The 16,831-nt window shown below is 35.8% G+C and overlaps 2 protein-coding genes across 3 annotated transcripts; both read right to left on the reverse strand.

Moving 5' to 3' along the window:
* Window positions 1-1,640: 1,640 nt before the first annotated feature.
* LOC145605182 (uncharacterized) lies at window positions 1,641-9,226 on the reverse strand. Its single transcript, XM_081661217.1, has 4 exons — window positions 8,859-9,226; window positions 6,572-7,771; window positions 4,720-5,872; window positions 1,641-4,303 (listed from the first exon to the last, which is right to left on the reverse strand). The coding sequence occupies exons 2-4, from the start codon at window positions 7,642-7,644 to the stop codon at window positions 1,988-1,990; spliced, it is 4,542 nt and encodes a 1,513-aa protein (XP_081517343.1). The 5' UTR covers window positions 7,645-7,771; window positions 8,859-9,226; the 3' UTR covers window positions 1,641-1,987.
* A 2,033-nt stretch (window positions 9,227-11,259) lies between these two features.
* LOC145604892 (geranylgeranyl transferase type-2 subunit beta 1-like) lies at window positions 11,260-15,429 on the reverse strand. Of its 2 annotated transcripts, XM_081660878.1 has the most exons (11): window positions 15,300-15,429; window positions 15,058-15,154; window positions 14,245-14,323; window positions 14,004-14,154; window positions 13,543-13,659; window positions 13,150-13,216; window positions 12,912-13,060; window positions 12,092-12,225; window positions 11,880-11,978; window positions 11,696-11,771; window positions 11,260-11,587 (listed from the first exon to the last, which is right to left on the reverse strand). In XM_081660878.1, exons 3-11 carry the CDS (start codon window positions 14,296-14,298, stop codon window positions 11,493-11,495), a joined length of 942 nt encoding a protein of 313 aa, XP_081517004.1. In that variant the 5' UTR covers window positions 14,299-14,323; window positions 15,058-15,154; window positions 15,300-15,429; the 3' UTR covers window positions 11,260-11,492. The 2 variants fall into 2 exon arrangements, with proteins under 2 accessions (XP_081517004.1, XP_081517003.1); XM_081660877.1 differs by lacking the exons at window positions 15,058-15,154; window positions 15,300-15,429 and having other exon boundaries at window positions 14,245-14,339.
* Between the last annotated feature and the right edge of the window lie 1,402 nt (window positions 15,430-16,831).

Raw genomic sequence — 16,831 nt, forward strand, 5'->3', positions numbered from 1 at the left:
TTTTTATTCAATTGGTAATTTGCATATCCTAATGAAATGATATGGAATACTTGGTGTATTATACAAATTAATTTTCAAATCGGATCATGTCAGAATTGATTTGGATCCAGACAAGATTAAGTTGTGTGATTTCAGAAAAAGTATAGATTTCAGTTTGAGTATTTGGCTAGAATAGTCAAATTTGAGGTCAGTGACACTTAAATTTCACGCTATTTTATTTTATTATTGAAATCTAGAATTAAAAAAAATGGGGAAGTATTGAACTTTGTTGTATATATTCAATACTCCTATATTTTTATGGTTCAATTTGATTTATTTTCCTATTTACGGTACAAAATTATATGGAACTAGCAACAAGCCAACAAGTAAACAAATTCCAAATCATCCTCGTGAACGCGGGACAAGTTAAGGTAGGCTTTTGTCAAAGAAAAGTAAGAAAACATAAGTTGTCACAAGTAAAAAATTGATGCTTCTCCATGTACATGTATGACAACATCAATAAAGACAAAATACTCAAACAGTACTTGTACTTCACATCAAAATAGATACTAAGTATATACAAGTAAATATTTTTTGTATTTAAAAAAAAGAGCGCATTCAAGTAAGAATTCTTGAAATATAGGGTGCGTATATTTGATTCAAGTGAACAAACTATACAATTAGTTTGAAGTTTATGTTTTTTTTTTTTTGTTCTTTTTGTTTTTAAAAATGATGAAAATGAACAAGTTTGTAAAACTGGTCTGTTCTCATTGACTGAACTCAGTTGAACTGAATTGAGCTGAGCTGAGCTGAACTGAACTGAACTGAACTAAACTGAAATGAATATTTTATAAGAGAAGGAAATTAAGAACTGAACTGAACTGAGCTGAGCTGAACTGAGCTGAGCTGAACTGAACTGAACTGAATTGAATTTCAATGTAAGAGAACAGGCCCTAAGTTATTAGTTACTCAATTACTACAAATCTACAATATTAATTTGGAATCCCATTTAATTATCATTAACGAAGTTTGGTAGCTATAAGTTAGTTGCTTAGTTCATCAGATATTAGTTAGTGGTAGATGGGCATAAATTAGTGATACAATACAATAAGTTAGATACAATAGATACATATTTCTAACTAAACTCTCATTTAATTAGATGAAAAGGTGATACATATTTCTAATAAAACTATCATTTAATTAGATTCTGTTTCGTGATTTTTATTTTTTTGAAGGACAAAATAAATTGTTGGGATTGATTGTTGTTGTTAACAAGTAATTTCCTCCTGTCAAAAATAAAAAAAATAAATTAAAAAAAAAAAAGTAATTTCCTATTAAAATTATTTATGTTAACCCAAATATAGAAGCATGTCAATTAATTAATTATGAGTTATCAAATATTATTGCATACACCCCAAGTAGGGCAAGTACATAGTACACCAAGTTAGTTTTCTGCTTTTTTTGATGATTCAATTAAATAATGGTTATTGCTCATTTAATCATCAAATTAGCAAAAAATTACCTCAGTGGATCTTGATGGATTTGTCACATAATTTGGACTGCAAACAAATCCAAGTTTGGTTGACTGGTGAAGAGTTTCTATTAGGTCGAGTCCTAATATAAACACAAGCAAATTGTTGCAAACAAGTGTGAATAACTCCTTTTCGTGTAAACCTTTTTTATAAATTATTTTCTAGCTCAACAAGTTGGACATGAATGATTGTTTCAGATACATAGGCCAAGTTCATGAAAGTTTTGCTTCCGAGACTACGAAACCCCAAATTTCATAGAGATGGTCCTTTCAAGTGTTGTCCGTTTGAATAGGCAAAGTTATCTAAGGATGCCCTGCCTCAACCATGTAGTCTGTTGTCATCTAATGAAGTTTGCTCCCTAACTTCATCTTCAAACATCGAAACATCCAGCTCACTATAAATCTCGTGATCTCCAAACACTGTTGTTGCCGTATTTCTTGATGACATTTTCTCCTCGGATTGACCTTCTTCCAAATTCATCTTTGCAATGGTCCTGCTCCAAGCACAGAGAAACTAGCATGCATATGTTCATTGAGGTACATGCCTTCTGATGCTTGGTTATGGCTTCCGAAGCTATGCATTACATTTGATGGCCCAACATCGAAATGTCGCACAGGCAAAATAACAGGAACTTGGCCGTGAGGAAGAGGTCCCATAAAAGTGGGACTCTGAGAAGACTGAGGTTCCCAACTTCTTTTTACTAATTTACTAACATTGACATTTATGGCAGCCTGAGACCTTGAAAGATCAGCATCCACCCGATTACTGACCATTAAATCCTTTCCCATTAACCGGAGGATTGGAGCAGGACTTGTAGAACCATAGTCACCAGTTCTTGGAAATGGATCGGCTGCCTCCAAAGAGCTCTCCAGAGATGTAATACTCTGATGTGAAGTTTCTACAGAGTGAGCTATGTTCACCGACTCTGTCTTATGGAAGCTGCTGGAAGAAAACACTGCACTTCGGTCATCAAGACCAATTGAATGTACATCCAAGGTAGAATACATATAATTTCCTCCGGGAAAACTCTTCGGCGATGTCGGTCTCCATTGTAGAAGCTGAGATTCCTGAGAAGTCACAGTGCTTCGAGTATTCTCTTCTTTTTGGGAACAACAGCATTGCTGGATATCGCGATTTAGCATTGGAGGGCCTCTGCCTAGATCAACCATGCCATTTTCTGAACTATAAACACAAGTAGCCCTTTCACTTTCAGCAGCAGGAAATCGTGAAGATTCTGTTGAAAAACCTGGTAAAGGTCCAGAGCTAGCACCAAACCACCCTGGATAAATACTATCAGATGCTGAAAGAGAAACACTCAAAGATTCTTGTCCATTGACAGTAACATTATCTGTTCTTCTCCGACCCAAGCTTGAGATAGTGGATGTGGCAGAAAATGGGGAGTCTGATAGGTCTCCATCAACCACTTTATCATCAGCCCCTGATGGTTGTGCCAAACTGTTACTTAGTGAACTTCGATGTAGATCTTCAGAGCCCATATCACTGAAACTAGGCAAATCTGATCCAGGTGGTCCTGGAATGGGGATTGGATCAACTTCCGGAAACAGAAATCCATGACCAAAATTAAGAATGCAATCTCCTGTCTTCAGCTCCAATCTCTGAGCATCTGCTATGTTTCCATGAACTATATTGTGTTCATCATTCAAACCAGGTTGAGTTGAATAACCCCTAACCTCAGCCCTGTATAAAGGACCATGAAATTTGTCTGAACATTGGAGTGATTTAGACTGGGATACATCAGCAGCTTTTTCAAGCTCAGGACCAAAAGTAGTCCTCAAACTTCTTTCAATTACTCCAATGGCCAAGGTGGATGATGAAACTGAAGCAATAAACTCCCTATCATTATGAAGACCTTTCAAAGAGAGACAATTATAATTACCATGTGCATCATCACCAAGATCATCATTACTGTTGGTAACTTTTGATCCATTCTCACCATATTCCAATGCTTGCTTTTGTTGTACCTCGACCATGCCACTTCTGCCAAAAGCATCAGCAATTCTGGGGCCTTTTGGGTGGTCAATTGCAGCACCAGACTTCTGATTAGTGCTAGTAGGCCATGCTTCAGTTTCTCCGTCTCCACTTAAGTCACAAGCGTTTTCAAGGGCTGATCCGATTTTATCAGAATTAGCCTGACATGCACGAACATACGAGTGATTGGGTGAAAGGGCAGTCTTTGAATTGCGTGGTCTCATTCTTTCAGATGAGCCACCATGACAACTATGTAGCAGTCCCCTGGTAGCAGGAAAAGAAACATCAGCCTTTTGCAAAGCATGAGGTTGGATGCCAGCTTCTCTTTCAAGGGGAGGAGCTGGAGCCATAGTTGAGTCTAAAGACTTTGGTGGCGATTCCTTGGCCAATTTCCTATTAAAATGAGCAGATCTCGGCTTCAAAGATACCTGCAACGCATCTCTATTTCCTCGGATTGCACCTCTCAGTGAACGGCCCCCCAGCATCCTCACTCTACAAGAACCCTCACTCCTCTGGTCCACCCCAGCACGGTAAATGGTACAAGTCCTCGTGTTACTTTGCATTGAGGAGAGAGATCTCTTCGGAAAATTCTTGACAGGTGCCCCCCTGGGCCCCACTTCAGTACTAGCAACTTGATCATTTCCAATGAGCAAGTCCTTTGCTGCTTGAAGTTCACGCCTTGAAAGCTTGGTGATGTCTCCAGAATTACCAGGATTATGTTCTTCAGCTTCAAATACCTTGACAAATGAGGCTGTTTGTTGCTCATCTCCTACTGCATGCATAGCTTCTTCATGTCCACAAGCCTGTGGACATTAAAAAAAAAAAAATGAGTTTATAACCTCAAAGACAATTTCATATTAAAATATTAAGAAAAATAGTTTCCAGTTGGGAACTAATGAAGAACAATTAGAGTGTTGCAGAGCAACATAATAACAAAAAAAAAAAAGACCTAGTATGCCAAAGAAAACAAATTAAACAGGAAATCATCAAACATATGCAATACTCAGATAGTCTTTTCTAAAAATCATGAAAGGCGGGGTTTTGCATCCTCTGTACCTAATTTCTTCTTTTTTGTTAATATTTTTTTTTATATTATTTATACCCTTTCTTATCCGAACCCCCCAAGGCATTCATAGCATTAGTATCAAACGGTGAAGAAAAGAAACAACAATAATCAATTGTGCAACAAGATATAAGAGCACAAGAACAAAAGGCATACTTCAGAGGATCTGCCCTTGACTTTCAATGACAGAGATCTTTTTCTTTGGCGAGTGACTTTGAGATACTTCAAATGTTTCGCAAGACGCTTTTTCCTATTTGGTGAAATAACTTTGCTTCTCTTGGCCTTTCTTGATTGCTTCTTTGGTCTTGGATCCTCCCTAGCCTTAGAAAATGATGATGTTGACGTATCATTGAGCTTTGAAAGAATCCGTATTTTCCTTCCACTTGAATCAATATAAACAGAGCCATCATCCGCATTTTGTACAAGATATTTGGATGATACTACAGGACTAATCTGTTCAGAAGGCACATCAGCCTCTTCCAAGGGGAAATCTACATTAATGGCCCAGTTAGTACCGTTTCTTCTATCCAAATCTTCCAATGTGCAGCAAGGGGCAGTTGCACAAATATCCGTCATTAATCTTATCTTTCTTGGCTTTATTCGAGGCTTCATTAACTTCAAACTGTTCATCCAGATTGGAGGAGATTGTGAAGAAAGACATTGATCAATATGGGCATTCAAAGTGGTATTTGAAGATGATGAGAAATTTTCGCAGACAGGGCAAATCTTCGAAGAAATTGTTTCAGGAGGTCCGGTACAAGCAGATGTAATATCTTCAGGTGTATTACGTTTACTGCTAACACGCATCTTCACTGCCACCTTAATCTTCTTGCTAGACAGTTGTGAGGCTGAGCTGTTTGTCTTGTTAGCAGCTGAAACTGCAGCTTCTCGTTCATCCGAAACTTCCGACAAGGGGAGGTTGCTCGTGGAAACTGACTCCACTTCTGACTGACAATTTGCAGTCGCAATAGTCTTGAATGACAAACCTCTTTCCCCTTGGATTGGAAATGAATCTGAATCCCTGTAGCCTTCAGCAAGATCCTGGTTCCACGAATGATCCAGTTCCAGTATAGTATCAGATACAATATGATTTTTCAGCATTGACTGCTTCTCATCAACATTACTTTCTTCACTGTGCAAGATTTTCTCAGCTGAGCAATTAATCATGGAAGTATCTCTCAGTGAATCCGTAGGCTGAAAAGGAGGCAGTACATCCTTTACACCATGCTTTAGACAAAGTTGCAAATTTTTCTGAGAAAAGGGCCAATTCAAGCTGATATCTCTATTCCGAGCAGAAAAGACAAAGTCTCTGTAGACACAAACCATAACATGCTCTGATTAAACGCGGTGAGTACAAGAAAAGGGTTGATCTTGGACTTTAAATGGAAATAATGAAAAGAAGTGTAAAGGGTTGTATATATAAAAGACAATCAAAATTGAAGAAGCAGGTGATGTAGATGGAAAAGAAAGGAAGATGAAAATCTGTTTTTTCTGTCTTAGTTTGCTGGTATTATAGTACGGGTATTGTTTGTTATATTTTTTTTTTTCCTGCATAGAATTTAAGGGTCAGGTCAGTGTATTTGGAATAATATTTAAAAGATTAGGAAAGAGTAGTGATTAGGCTATGTATACACCCAGAATGCTTATTATATTTCAGGATATGTAATAAATTAGATAGAGCTTGTTAACAATGGCTCTTGGTAGCCAAGCACCCTTCACTTTCCTAGTATCAAGTTTTCTTTAAGGGGAGTGTAAGGAGTGGAGGAACAGGGGAAAGCACAGTAGCTCATGCTTGAAATAAGCAAGAAGACATAATCAGTTATCACTATAACCAATAATAGAAGAGTGAAAATTATAATTCAGCATCTGCAGAACAATGAGCACTCATTTAAGTAAATATTGACATCAAGGGGAAAACATATGGTGTAAAAACAGAATAGAAGTTAAGTTTCTTGGTATTACCCAGCCCTTCAGTGAAAGACAAATAAAAGATGTTCAAGATCCTCACCGTATGGAGAATTCAGAAGCATAGTCACAATTTTCCCCCTCAACTCCTCCCGTTGTTGCAATCAAACTTCCCCTATCTAACTTATCTGACTTTCCCACTTGCTGGCTTGATGACTCAAGCTCATCTTCAGAAATCATGACACGGGCACTAGACTCAGACGTCGACATGCATGCAGGATGAATTCCCTCAGGAAAGCTCTTGGCCAGATCAACCGAGCTCACTATACAATCATTTTCTTTGTCAACATCGCGCGCCATTCTTGGCCTCTTCACTGCGTTTTCAGACAATTTAGCAGCATCTTGATCCCTTTTCAGACCTCTTGCTTTAATATTCGGATCATATATATTATCTTTATCCTGAATTACTTCTTCTGAAGTTTCTCTAGCTTTATCTCTATTGGCAAAACAATCTCCATTCTCAGGTTCGCTTCTAAAGAGACTAAAATGCAGATTCCTAGCAGCAGATTCTGCTCCTGCATCAATATCATTAAGTTCTGCATGTTCTTTCTTCAAATTTTCAAGTTTAGTTTTAAGAGACTCTACCATCCTGTGGAGGGAGCTACTCTCTACTGCTGTCTTTGGCAGTGGCTCCTTAGCATCATCAGACTCTGATGAGACGGTCCTTGTAATTTTTAAATTGGCAGTATCATTGATGTCCATTTCATTTCCTAAACTCCCAAGTTTACAGATCATTTCCGTAATTTGGGATTTGGTGTTTCTAGCAAGAGTTTTATTAAATTGTAACTTCACAGCCTCCAAATCCCTTTCAGATGCTTTGAGGACTCCGTTAGGCAATTGCATCGGTACATCCATATCAGAAAAGGTCTTTACCGGCACTTCTTGTTCGGGAGTAGATGCTTGTTCAGCTTCTGCTGCTTGGTTGCAGACATGGTCTTCTAAAAGCAAAGGAGAATCACTGCTGGGTGAAATTTTGGTTTGTTCTTGCTTTCCACCATTCAGCCCAGCAAGTGCACTCAAGTAGTGTCCCCTAGCAGTGTCTAAGTAGTGCTTCCTAGACCAATTAGCCTCTTCATATTGTTTGGTGGGAATTTGTGCAGTTTCTGTCACCTTCATTGCCACTTTATAATTTCAAGGCCCTGGCATAGACCAGACCTGATCTAGTGATATCTTTAAGTTCTTGCTCAGGCTTATTTCAATATATACAACATCTTCTAGAATTTCTCTGCTCAGCCAAAGCTACCTGCAGTGCCAAATAAACCAATGTGGTCAATAGAGAAAATCAATATGCCAATTATGAATTTTCACCAAAACCAAGTCATTGGGATCAAAGTTAAGTATAAAATCAGTGACCAACTCTATTGTAAGTTAATCCCAGCCTAACAATAATGATGATATATGGAATAGCAAGATTAGTTTTTAAAAAAAATAAAAAAAAATAAAATCCCATGCATACTTTTCACTGTCAGATACTGCATACAGCATACCCCTTGATGATGCTGATGATGATACTTCAATGAAAATAGGTAAAACAAAAGTAATCTGGACTATTTTTCTAGGCAAACATCTGAAACATCAAAGAATCAACCAAAAAGAATGGAGGAAAATAATAATGGCTAAACCAGTTATGGGCATGTCCAAGATGTCAGATTGGAGATAACTCCAGCAATGACATAGCGGATTACACTCGGCTAATGCACTTGAAGGGTCATAAGCAAGCCTCCGACATAGGTGTTGCTTGTTTACAAAGAGTAATAACAGCATAGCTCCACAAATCCTAAGTTACAAAATACATTTGCTGCAACAAATAGCTTACATAATGACAAGCTCCAATATTATTCCCACTCACTAAACTATCATTAAACCATCTGAGCTTATAATTTCTCACAGAAATCCCTCGTAGAGACGTCGAAAGCTCAAACGTACATGAAATTTATAACCTTAGAATCACAATGACAACATTTCATCAAACTCAAAGCATACACTAGCACGCTAAATTCAACCAATGAAACTCAAAGCATACACTAACACGCTACATTCAACCAATGAAACTCAAAGCATACACTAACACAGTAACACGCTACATTCAACCAATGAAACTGAAAGCGTGGATTCATTAGAAAGTAGATTAGGTTCAATTTTATCGCTCTTTGAAGAATTAAAGATCGAAATTCAAAAGCGATTGCATAATCATCGAAACACATATCTTATAGCAGTACAAATTCAAAGTAAGGTGAGTAAACTTGCATCATTGGAGTAATAATTACAAAACTGATACAAATTTAGATCAAAAATACTTACACAAACAGAAGAATAATCAATTGACAAACCTGAATGAACAGTAGCAGTAAGATCAATCCAAAATAAACCCTAGAATGATCAGAAATAGCGAAATCATGAAGAAATCGAAGCAAAAAAGAAGACGATCATATGAAAAGCGATGCTACTTGAAAGTGGGGAAAACGATCAAATCCCTAGAAGAAGAAAAGATACATAACCCTAAAATTAGCTGAAACAGTAGACAATGATATGAGATAGAATTGAATTTGGGGGAAATTGAAATCAAAAGAGGGGAAATTTGAATTGAAAGAGAAAAAGAGGGAAATTGAAGAAGAAGTTTGGGGAAGATTGAGAAGAAGGAAGAGTGTGTGAGTGAAGTAAAAATGGAGGAGAGAGAAGACAGACACAGGCACAGACAGGTCAGCTGGAAATTTGCAAAAAAAATTAAAGTGAATGCAAGCCGTTCAAATTTCACCATTTTCTTCGTTCTTCTTCTTTAGCCCCTATTCCCTATCCCTACTATATTACTGTGTAATCAATTATTTAATTTCGAATTTTGTTGTAATAATGTGTGATTAATTAATTGTTCATTAATTAATACAGAGTAGGATCAATAAATCAATATCTCAAGGTATATCTCTTTATTTATTTTCCTAATGTGCTTGTAGTTATTAAGCTCGTAATAGTCTTTAATATCAAGGTATATCTCTTTATTTATTTTCCTAATGTGCTTGTAGTTATTAAGTTCGTAATAGTCTTTAATATCTATAGATTACAAAGTAGTTATTAGTTGGTTATATATATTTTCTTTTTCAATTTTTTGGTAAGGAGATGGTGTTCGGTCGAGTGTTACATGTTTATTGTTAAGTGGTTGAGATAGTTTATTTAACTAACTAATTGGTTTAGATTTTTACGTAACAATATTCTACATGTACATTAAAATACATGAAAAGTAGCTTACTTAAATCAGTTTATTGTTACAAACTTACAATAATGACAGTTGGATAGATACTACGTATAATAATACAATAGAAGTACATACAGAATAGTGAATTAGTGAAACTTTCCTAATTCTATATTTGGTTAAGATTGTAAGGCATTATAGCAAAAGCAAAACTTCATTTTTCAGTTATAATTATAGGTTGGTTTTGCTTACTCGATAACTTGTGTAATTTCACCAAAAGCTAAAGGTTAATAACTTAATACTCATCAATCATCATAACTTTTTTGAAAATTGATTCTTAGAATGCAACAATTATTTAGGGCCTGTTCTCATTGACTGAACTCAGCTGAACTGAACTGAACTGAACTCAGTTGAACTGAACTGAACTGAACTTCAACGTAAGAGAACAGACCCTTAGATTAGATAGTTTGGTTGTCTCAAATTGGCCACCACCTCTAAATTTGCTAGTCTTGGGTCTATGTCTGAGGGGTAATCAACTCATAAGTCATAATATTGATGAATGATTTTATTAAATCATGCTAAATTGCTAGGAACTTAGGACAACCTTTTATAAATATACTTCGTATAAATTTTATTATTGTTATTATTCACCAAACAAGGTGAGATTGTGTTTTTCAAAACTCTTTGTCCTAAGTGGATTCACTTATCCAGTAACTTAAAGACTTAAAGCTACTACAAAAGCATGACATAAGTTGCATGATTTGTTTTAACAAATCTGTAACTGCCATCTCAATTCAAAGCCTGCAAAATTTGCAAGCAACGTGCCACTTAATTGGAATCCACACGTTTCACAGCTTTGTAATATGATCTTGTTGCTCATCATACTCGAATGACACCTCCCACCTTTGTTTACTCGTTACAGAAATTGAAATTAAGAACCTTTTAAAATTGAAAAAACAAACCATTTTAAAGTGTTATTACCTTTACTCACTTCATCCACAAATTATAGATACAACATGAGTTCACAAGCCAAGATTATAGAAGATCAAGGTCTATCAAACCAAAAGGAGGAGAAACAGCGTCAAAGAAGTGGTGATGATGTTGCTAACACTAAGATGGTTCAACCGCAGTCGTGTGACGGTCATAGTTTACGACCAGCCGGGGAGAAGCATAGCAATCAAGAATTGGTAGACTGTAATGAATACGAGGATGGTTCAGGGGATGTGACCGGAAAATGTTATGGGATGACCCAGCAAGCTCATCATTTTAGATGTGTAGGTAGCGATAAGAAGAGCCCTACATAATAAGCCTACATACCCCCTCTGTCTAGAATTAAAATAGTCGCATGTTGATGTGGGTTATGTGTTTACGTTTTATTTTTATTTTTATTTTTAATTTGGTTGTAAGCTTCTCTTATGGTTTTGTACAACGATTTAATAATACCAAGTACTACCATACCAAATTAAAGTTTCTTCATTGTCCTTGCTAATTGTGGCTATATAGAGAAGAAAGAGTTAGAACAAAGCATGCTGTTAGCACAATCACTGTGAATTTCGCATCACATCATAGTCAAACCTTAGCGAAAGCCAATTGATAAAAGGTTTAACTATGATAAAACAACAATATAGTTCACCGCATTTTGTTATCTTCTCTAATTTCATCAATTTTACAGGCTATCAATCTATCATTCTCTCAGTATACAGAAAGAAAACTCGACGTGCAAGTCTAGTTCTACTCACAGATCCAACAGACAGCTCCAATATATCAAAGCATGGTTTTGTTATGAGCCAATTAGAATCTTATTCACCACATCAACCGGTAATGCATAGGCAGGATCTACGGCTTTCACTCCAGGATACTCAAGAAGTGACAGACCTACCAATGCCAACACGACAAAATAAATCAGCCTGAACATTAAAAAACACTAATGGCGAAAACCTGTTTTGAAGAGAAAAGAATGATGGCATTGAACTAGCATGTTACCTGCAACTCCGAAGTAAGTGTGGAAAACATCAACAGCATCATCTGGCCTATCTGAGATACCTCCTTTCTCTACATCCTGGATGATAATTACATATGAGAATGGAGGTCATGATCAAGCAACTGAAAACAAAACTGCAAAAACTGATTCTTTAATAAGTGCAAAATTAAAAAGTGAAATGAATACCTGGCAGTCTAAGATAAATTTAACAAGCTTTTCTTTGTCAATCCAGTGAACTCTGTCGATCATAATCAAACTAGACAGTACCCACCATGAGTAGCAGACCTGAAAGCAGGAAAATGACAGAGAGCATTCAGAAGCATATGTTTGAAGATCTTAGGAGTGCCGTTGTTTAATTCCATTTTTTTTCTAGAAATTTAAGGAAATGAACATCTCACATCTGGAAGCTTCTCTGGTCGACCATTAAGACCACCTGACTTCACTTGGCGCTCACACAACCACCAACCAAGGAGGTCCTTGTCAACATGATGCAGAGCGCCTGTTATAGCAAGAGCACCAACACAGCAAAAAACTGCAATGATAACAAACCAATAAAATTAGATACTCACCAAATAATAGTGCAAAAGAGAGTACAAAAAAAGCATAGGAACCAAGAGCTTATAACTAGTAACCAGAATTAATAAAGCTCAAAGAGTATGCATCTGCAAGAATGGTATATTATTATACCATAAATTCCTCAAATGACGTAAATCATCTTGATTTGTACAGTATATAATCAGTATATTGAAAACTAAAACATAAATCTCCCAAGCAGTGTGCTTCGACTACCTCCAAGCAGCTGAGTGGATTTACGTTATACAGTATCCGAACACCATAGAATTTATAATATTCCTAGATCATAAGATTTGAGATATTGATAAGTCAAAAGTTTTAATTCAGCTATATTCATGGGAGGGTAAGATCGAGGTGAATGGAGGGGGGAAAAGAAAAAAAAGGACAAAGCTATAGGCCTATAGCAACAGATAGATTCCTCAGAGTCTCAGACCAAAATTCTGGCCTTGCACTTACCAGTGACAGTTTAATGGACAGCAACTATATTAATGAAATCCATGACAATTGTTGAGGGCATGTACAATTGTACAAATATACAATAGAGTGAATAGACATAATGAATGACAGAAGACCAACTTCATCTATATAAGTAACATCAAGAGTGTCATATAACCTATAAATCACTATCAAAGTGCACCAACATACTTTGTCCTGCATGTGATTCCCCACCAGGCGTGCATCCGAATCCCCCATCTAAGTTTTTGCACCTTACAATGTAGTTCACAGCCTTCTCCACATCAATTTTGTACAATTGATGTAGCAATGAAAGACAACAGATTGCAATATATGAAAATCTAGAAATATGAATAAACCTGAGTAAGCTTCTCTTTGTTTAAAGAAAAGAGGGGTGTGTAAAGGACAAGACAGAGACTTGAAGACATACCTAGTATCCACTTCTCCCCAGATGTCTCCCGAAAATGATCCATCCTCATTCTGCAGCTCCACAATATCTGAGTTACAAGGTTAAGGTCCCATGAACAAACCAGAGTGCCCTTGCTGTGTGATTGAGTTACTTGACAACAGAAAAGAAGCTGTTTATCCCAATTAAATTATCAAGATCATGGTAAATTAGCAAAATTCGATGAGTACATACAGGATTTAACGACAGAGCTGGGTAAAGCTCACAACTTACAACAGGCAATTTCTCGTCTCCTCCAGATGCAAACAATAGATTTCAGCAAACTATCAGAAAATTAATGAGCAGAAAAATGAAAGCTTCCAAGGCTCGGAAATAGTTTTAGAACAACTTGAAACTTCATCATGTTATAAAGGATACAATTTGTCACCTTCGCAATGTCAAGAATATGTATCTTATCAAACAGAGCTAGAACTTGAACAGCACTGAGAGTATAAAGAATATGTGGATCATGTCCGATATTACCACCAAATCCACCTGCATAGGCCAGCCATTGTAAGCATATGACATATTAGTCCAGTAAAAAGCATTTACGGGAACAGGATAAAAATCTAGGAGCATGCTAGCTAGTAGCTACATACAGTGTAGATGTGGTTTTAATAGATGTAGGAAGCCTTGTGTTTCTTATTAAGAGGCTGGCATTCCACAATTTTTTTCATACCAGTTCTAAATCATGCAGTTTAATTGGAGAATTTCAACCAATAAATGTATTTCATATAAGAATAAGAAGAAACAAGAAATTAACCAAAAATAAAGAAAAGAAAAAAAAAAGAAACAAGAGTTAGTGGAAATTTGAATTATTATCATTATTAACCACAAACCAGACTCGTGTTGACATTGCATCACCCATGAAATAACTTCATCTTGATCCACGACTTGAAGCTTTCCCAAAAGATCAAGCGTTGTCAGTCCCCAGTAAGCACCATTCATCCTAAGGTGCTCCATGACCACCGATTCAAATCCGTCCTTTTTCTAGGGACACAAGTAGCAAAATATTTACACACCAATAATCACAGACCCCAAGAAATTAAACAGGAAAATAAAAGACCAGATAGAGCACACCTTCTCAACAGATATGACATATTGGACATGCTTCTCAGCGGCCAACTCCACCATTATGGCTGTAAGCCACTTCTTTTACCTATCAAAACCAAGACAACGATGAGACAAAGTATACACAAAAAAAAAAAAAAAAAAAAAAAAAAAAAAAAAAAGAAAAAAAGAGCCCTTCTGATGTAGGTTAATCATATTATTGGATAATGAATGCCCAAAATAAATATAATTTCCATGAATAATGTTTTATGCAACCAAACACTCCCTAGTCACCCCATTTGGACAAATTACAATGAATCACGAACCCTAGATCATTGAGCAAACAAAAACGGATATAATAGCAACCTAAATTGCATCAAACCTAAGTATAGCTTCCACGAAGAGGATTTCAAACTCATTTAACTATATGCTAGTGCTGCTACCTATAGACAAGATTGATTGGTATAAATACTACGAGTACTCCGTAGAATTACTGGGTTGAGAGATGTGATTAAGGCAAGAGCTGCTAGCTTAGCTACTTCTCCAAAACGACAGTTTTAACACATTTCTGTTCAATAATTTCTCCACCTACCCACTATTTGATACATTCCCACCATTATCAAAAATTCTAAGGACAAAATGTCCATTTTTATAGTTTCAGTCCCGTCCCTGAGGTAAACTGTAAAAAGAGCTCTGATTTTATAGTTAAATCCTAACATTAAAGTGTTGTGCAATACATTAGCAACCAAATTTGATTCATAATTATAGGGATATTTGATTCAATTATCAATCTCATAATTTCAGAGATATTTGATATGATGATAACAAATACAAACAACTTACCTCAGAAGTGGGGATACAAGAACTAGATTCACGCGAATCACGCCAACTGCGCTTCAATGGAGGACGTTGAGTGCGCTTCAATGGATATCTGACTATTCTGAGAGAGACCAATTTTTCAATATTTCGCAATAGAAGAACCCTAGATTGATTATACTTACAATTAAATTAACGATAAACCTTAAATTATGAGAAAAATATTCGATGATTAACAAAAAGAAACATAAAAAATAAAGATAAATCACCTCAAACCGCTTCAATGAAGGAGAAACAGCTCAGAAGCCGCTTCAATGGAGAAAGATGAATGAACTGATAAACCGTTTCAATAGGAGGAAGATCAGTGAATGACATATAATGTCAACTAGGTTAGATCCCGTGCTATGCACGGTAATTATCAATAACTATTATCTAATTAACAATATATTTGATTTGTTTAAGTTATTACTTCATGAATGAATTTAATATGATTTATGAAAGAGTCTATTATTGAACAATAAGGTAATTTAAAATACACATATATGCATGTTTATATACAGTATATTTCTCCGACAAATTTATACTCCGTATCATTTTCTTCTTGTTCCAAATGAGTACCTTAACAATATGTATTTAGCCCTTAAATAGAGTTTCCTTTTTACCCACTACTACGTATTATTTCATTCTCTCTTATGCAATTTTTTTTTCAACCGACTTCAAATATTTTTTTCATGTCTTTCCTAGCAAGCTTTTTTTTTTTTTTTTTTTTTTTTTTTTTTTTTTTTTTTTGAAACATTCCTAGCAAGCTTTTCATACATAATTGAACACTAAAAACTTTTTTTTGAAAAAAATCCTGTTGTGAAAATGGTAGAGTAGTACATAATATTATGTATCACAAATTAGGTTAAGAATCTGATTTTATTTTTATTTTCATACTTAAATTAATGGTATCAATATATATTTTACAAAGATATAATAAATCTTTTTATGTTTTTTTATTTATGTAAAAGAATTGATTTTTTTTTATAAAAAAAAACTAAAGGACACACCAGAAAATGACACGTGTCATTGCTGGTGTGTCTTTTAGTATATTGTTATTGATTGATTGTCAACACTCAACAGTAAAGAACTCCAAGGTTGTCTGTTTGCTCGGAAGTACTCCCGTTTTTTTTTTTCGGTAAGGAGAAGGACTAATGCTGGGCATGGGCCGTGCCGGGCCTACCGTGGGCCGTGCCTAGGCGGGCCATGAACAGTGTCGTGCCGGGCCGTGCCGGCCCACGGTGGAGGCGGGCCGTGCCGTGCCGTGCCGGCCTTCAAGCTTCCCCTGTCCACGGCACGGCACGGCCCACCGTGCCGGTCGTGCCGTGCCGGGCCGCCCGTCGTGCCGGCCACCGTGCCGGCCCACGGCTTACCCTTTTTTCTTTTTCTTTTTTAAAAAAAACAATTAAAAAAAACTTTAAAAAAACTTGAATTTTTTTTATGAAAGAAAAAATTGAATTGAATAATTATACAATTTAATATTTGAATTTAATAATTATTAAATTTTTTATGGAGTTAAGTTATATTAAATATTGTTTAAATTATATTAATATTTATTGTTCATTCATAATTTACTATATATCATATTATTCATATAACTATATAAGTATTAGACAAAAATTAAATAACAATATAACATATTCCATAAAATTAAAAGTTGAAAAAATTCATTCATAAAAATTTATTAAGTAAAAGATAATATGAAGTACAAGTGTACAACTAACAATAATTGATGAATAACTTATTTTGTTATTTTATTATA

This window comes from Chenopodium album, chromosome 22 (assembly GCF_948465745.1).
Source record: "Chenopodium album chromosome 22, dcCheAlbu1.1, whole genome shotgun sequence".
Taxonomy (NCBI): domain Eukaryota; kingdom Viridiplantae; phylum Streptophyta; class Magnoliopsida; order Caryophyllales; family Amaranthaceae; genus Chenopodium; species Chenopodium album.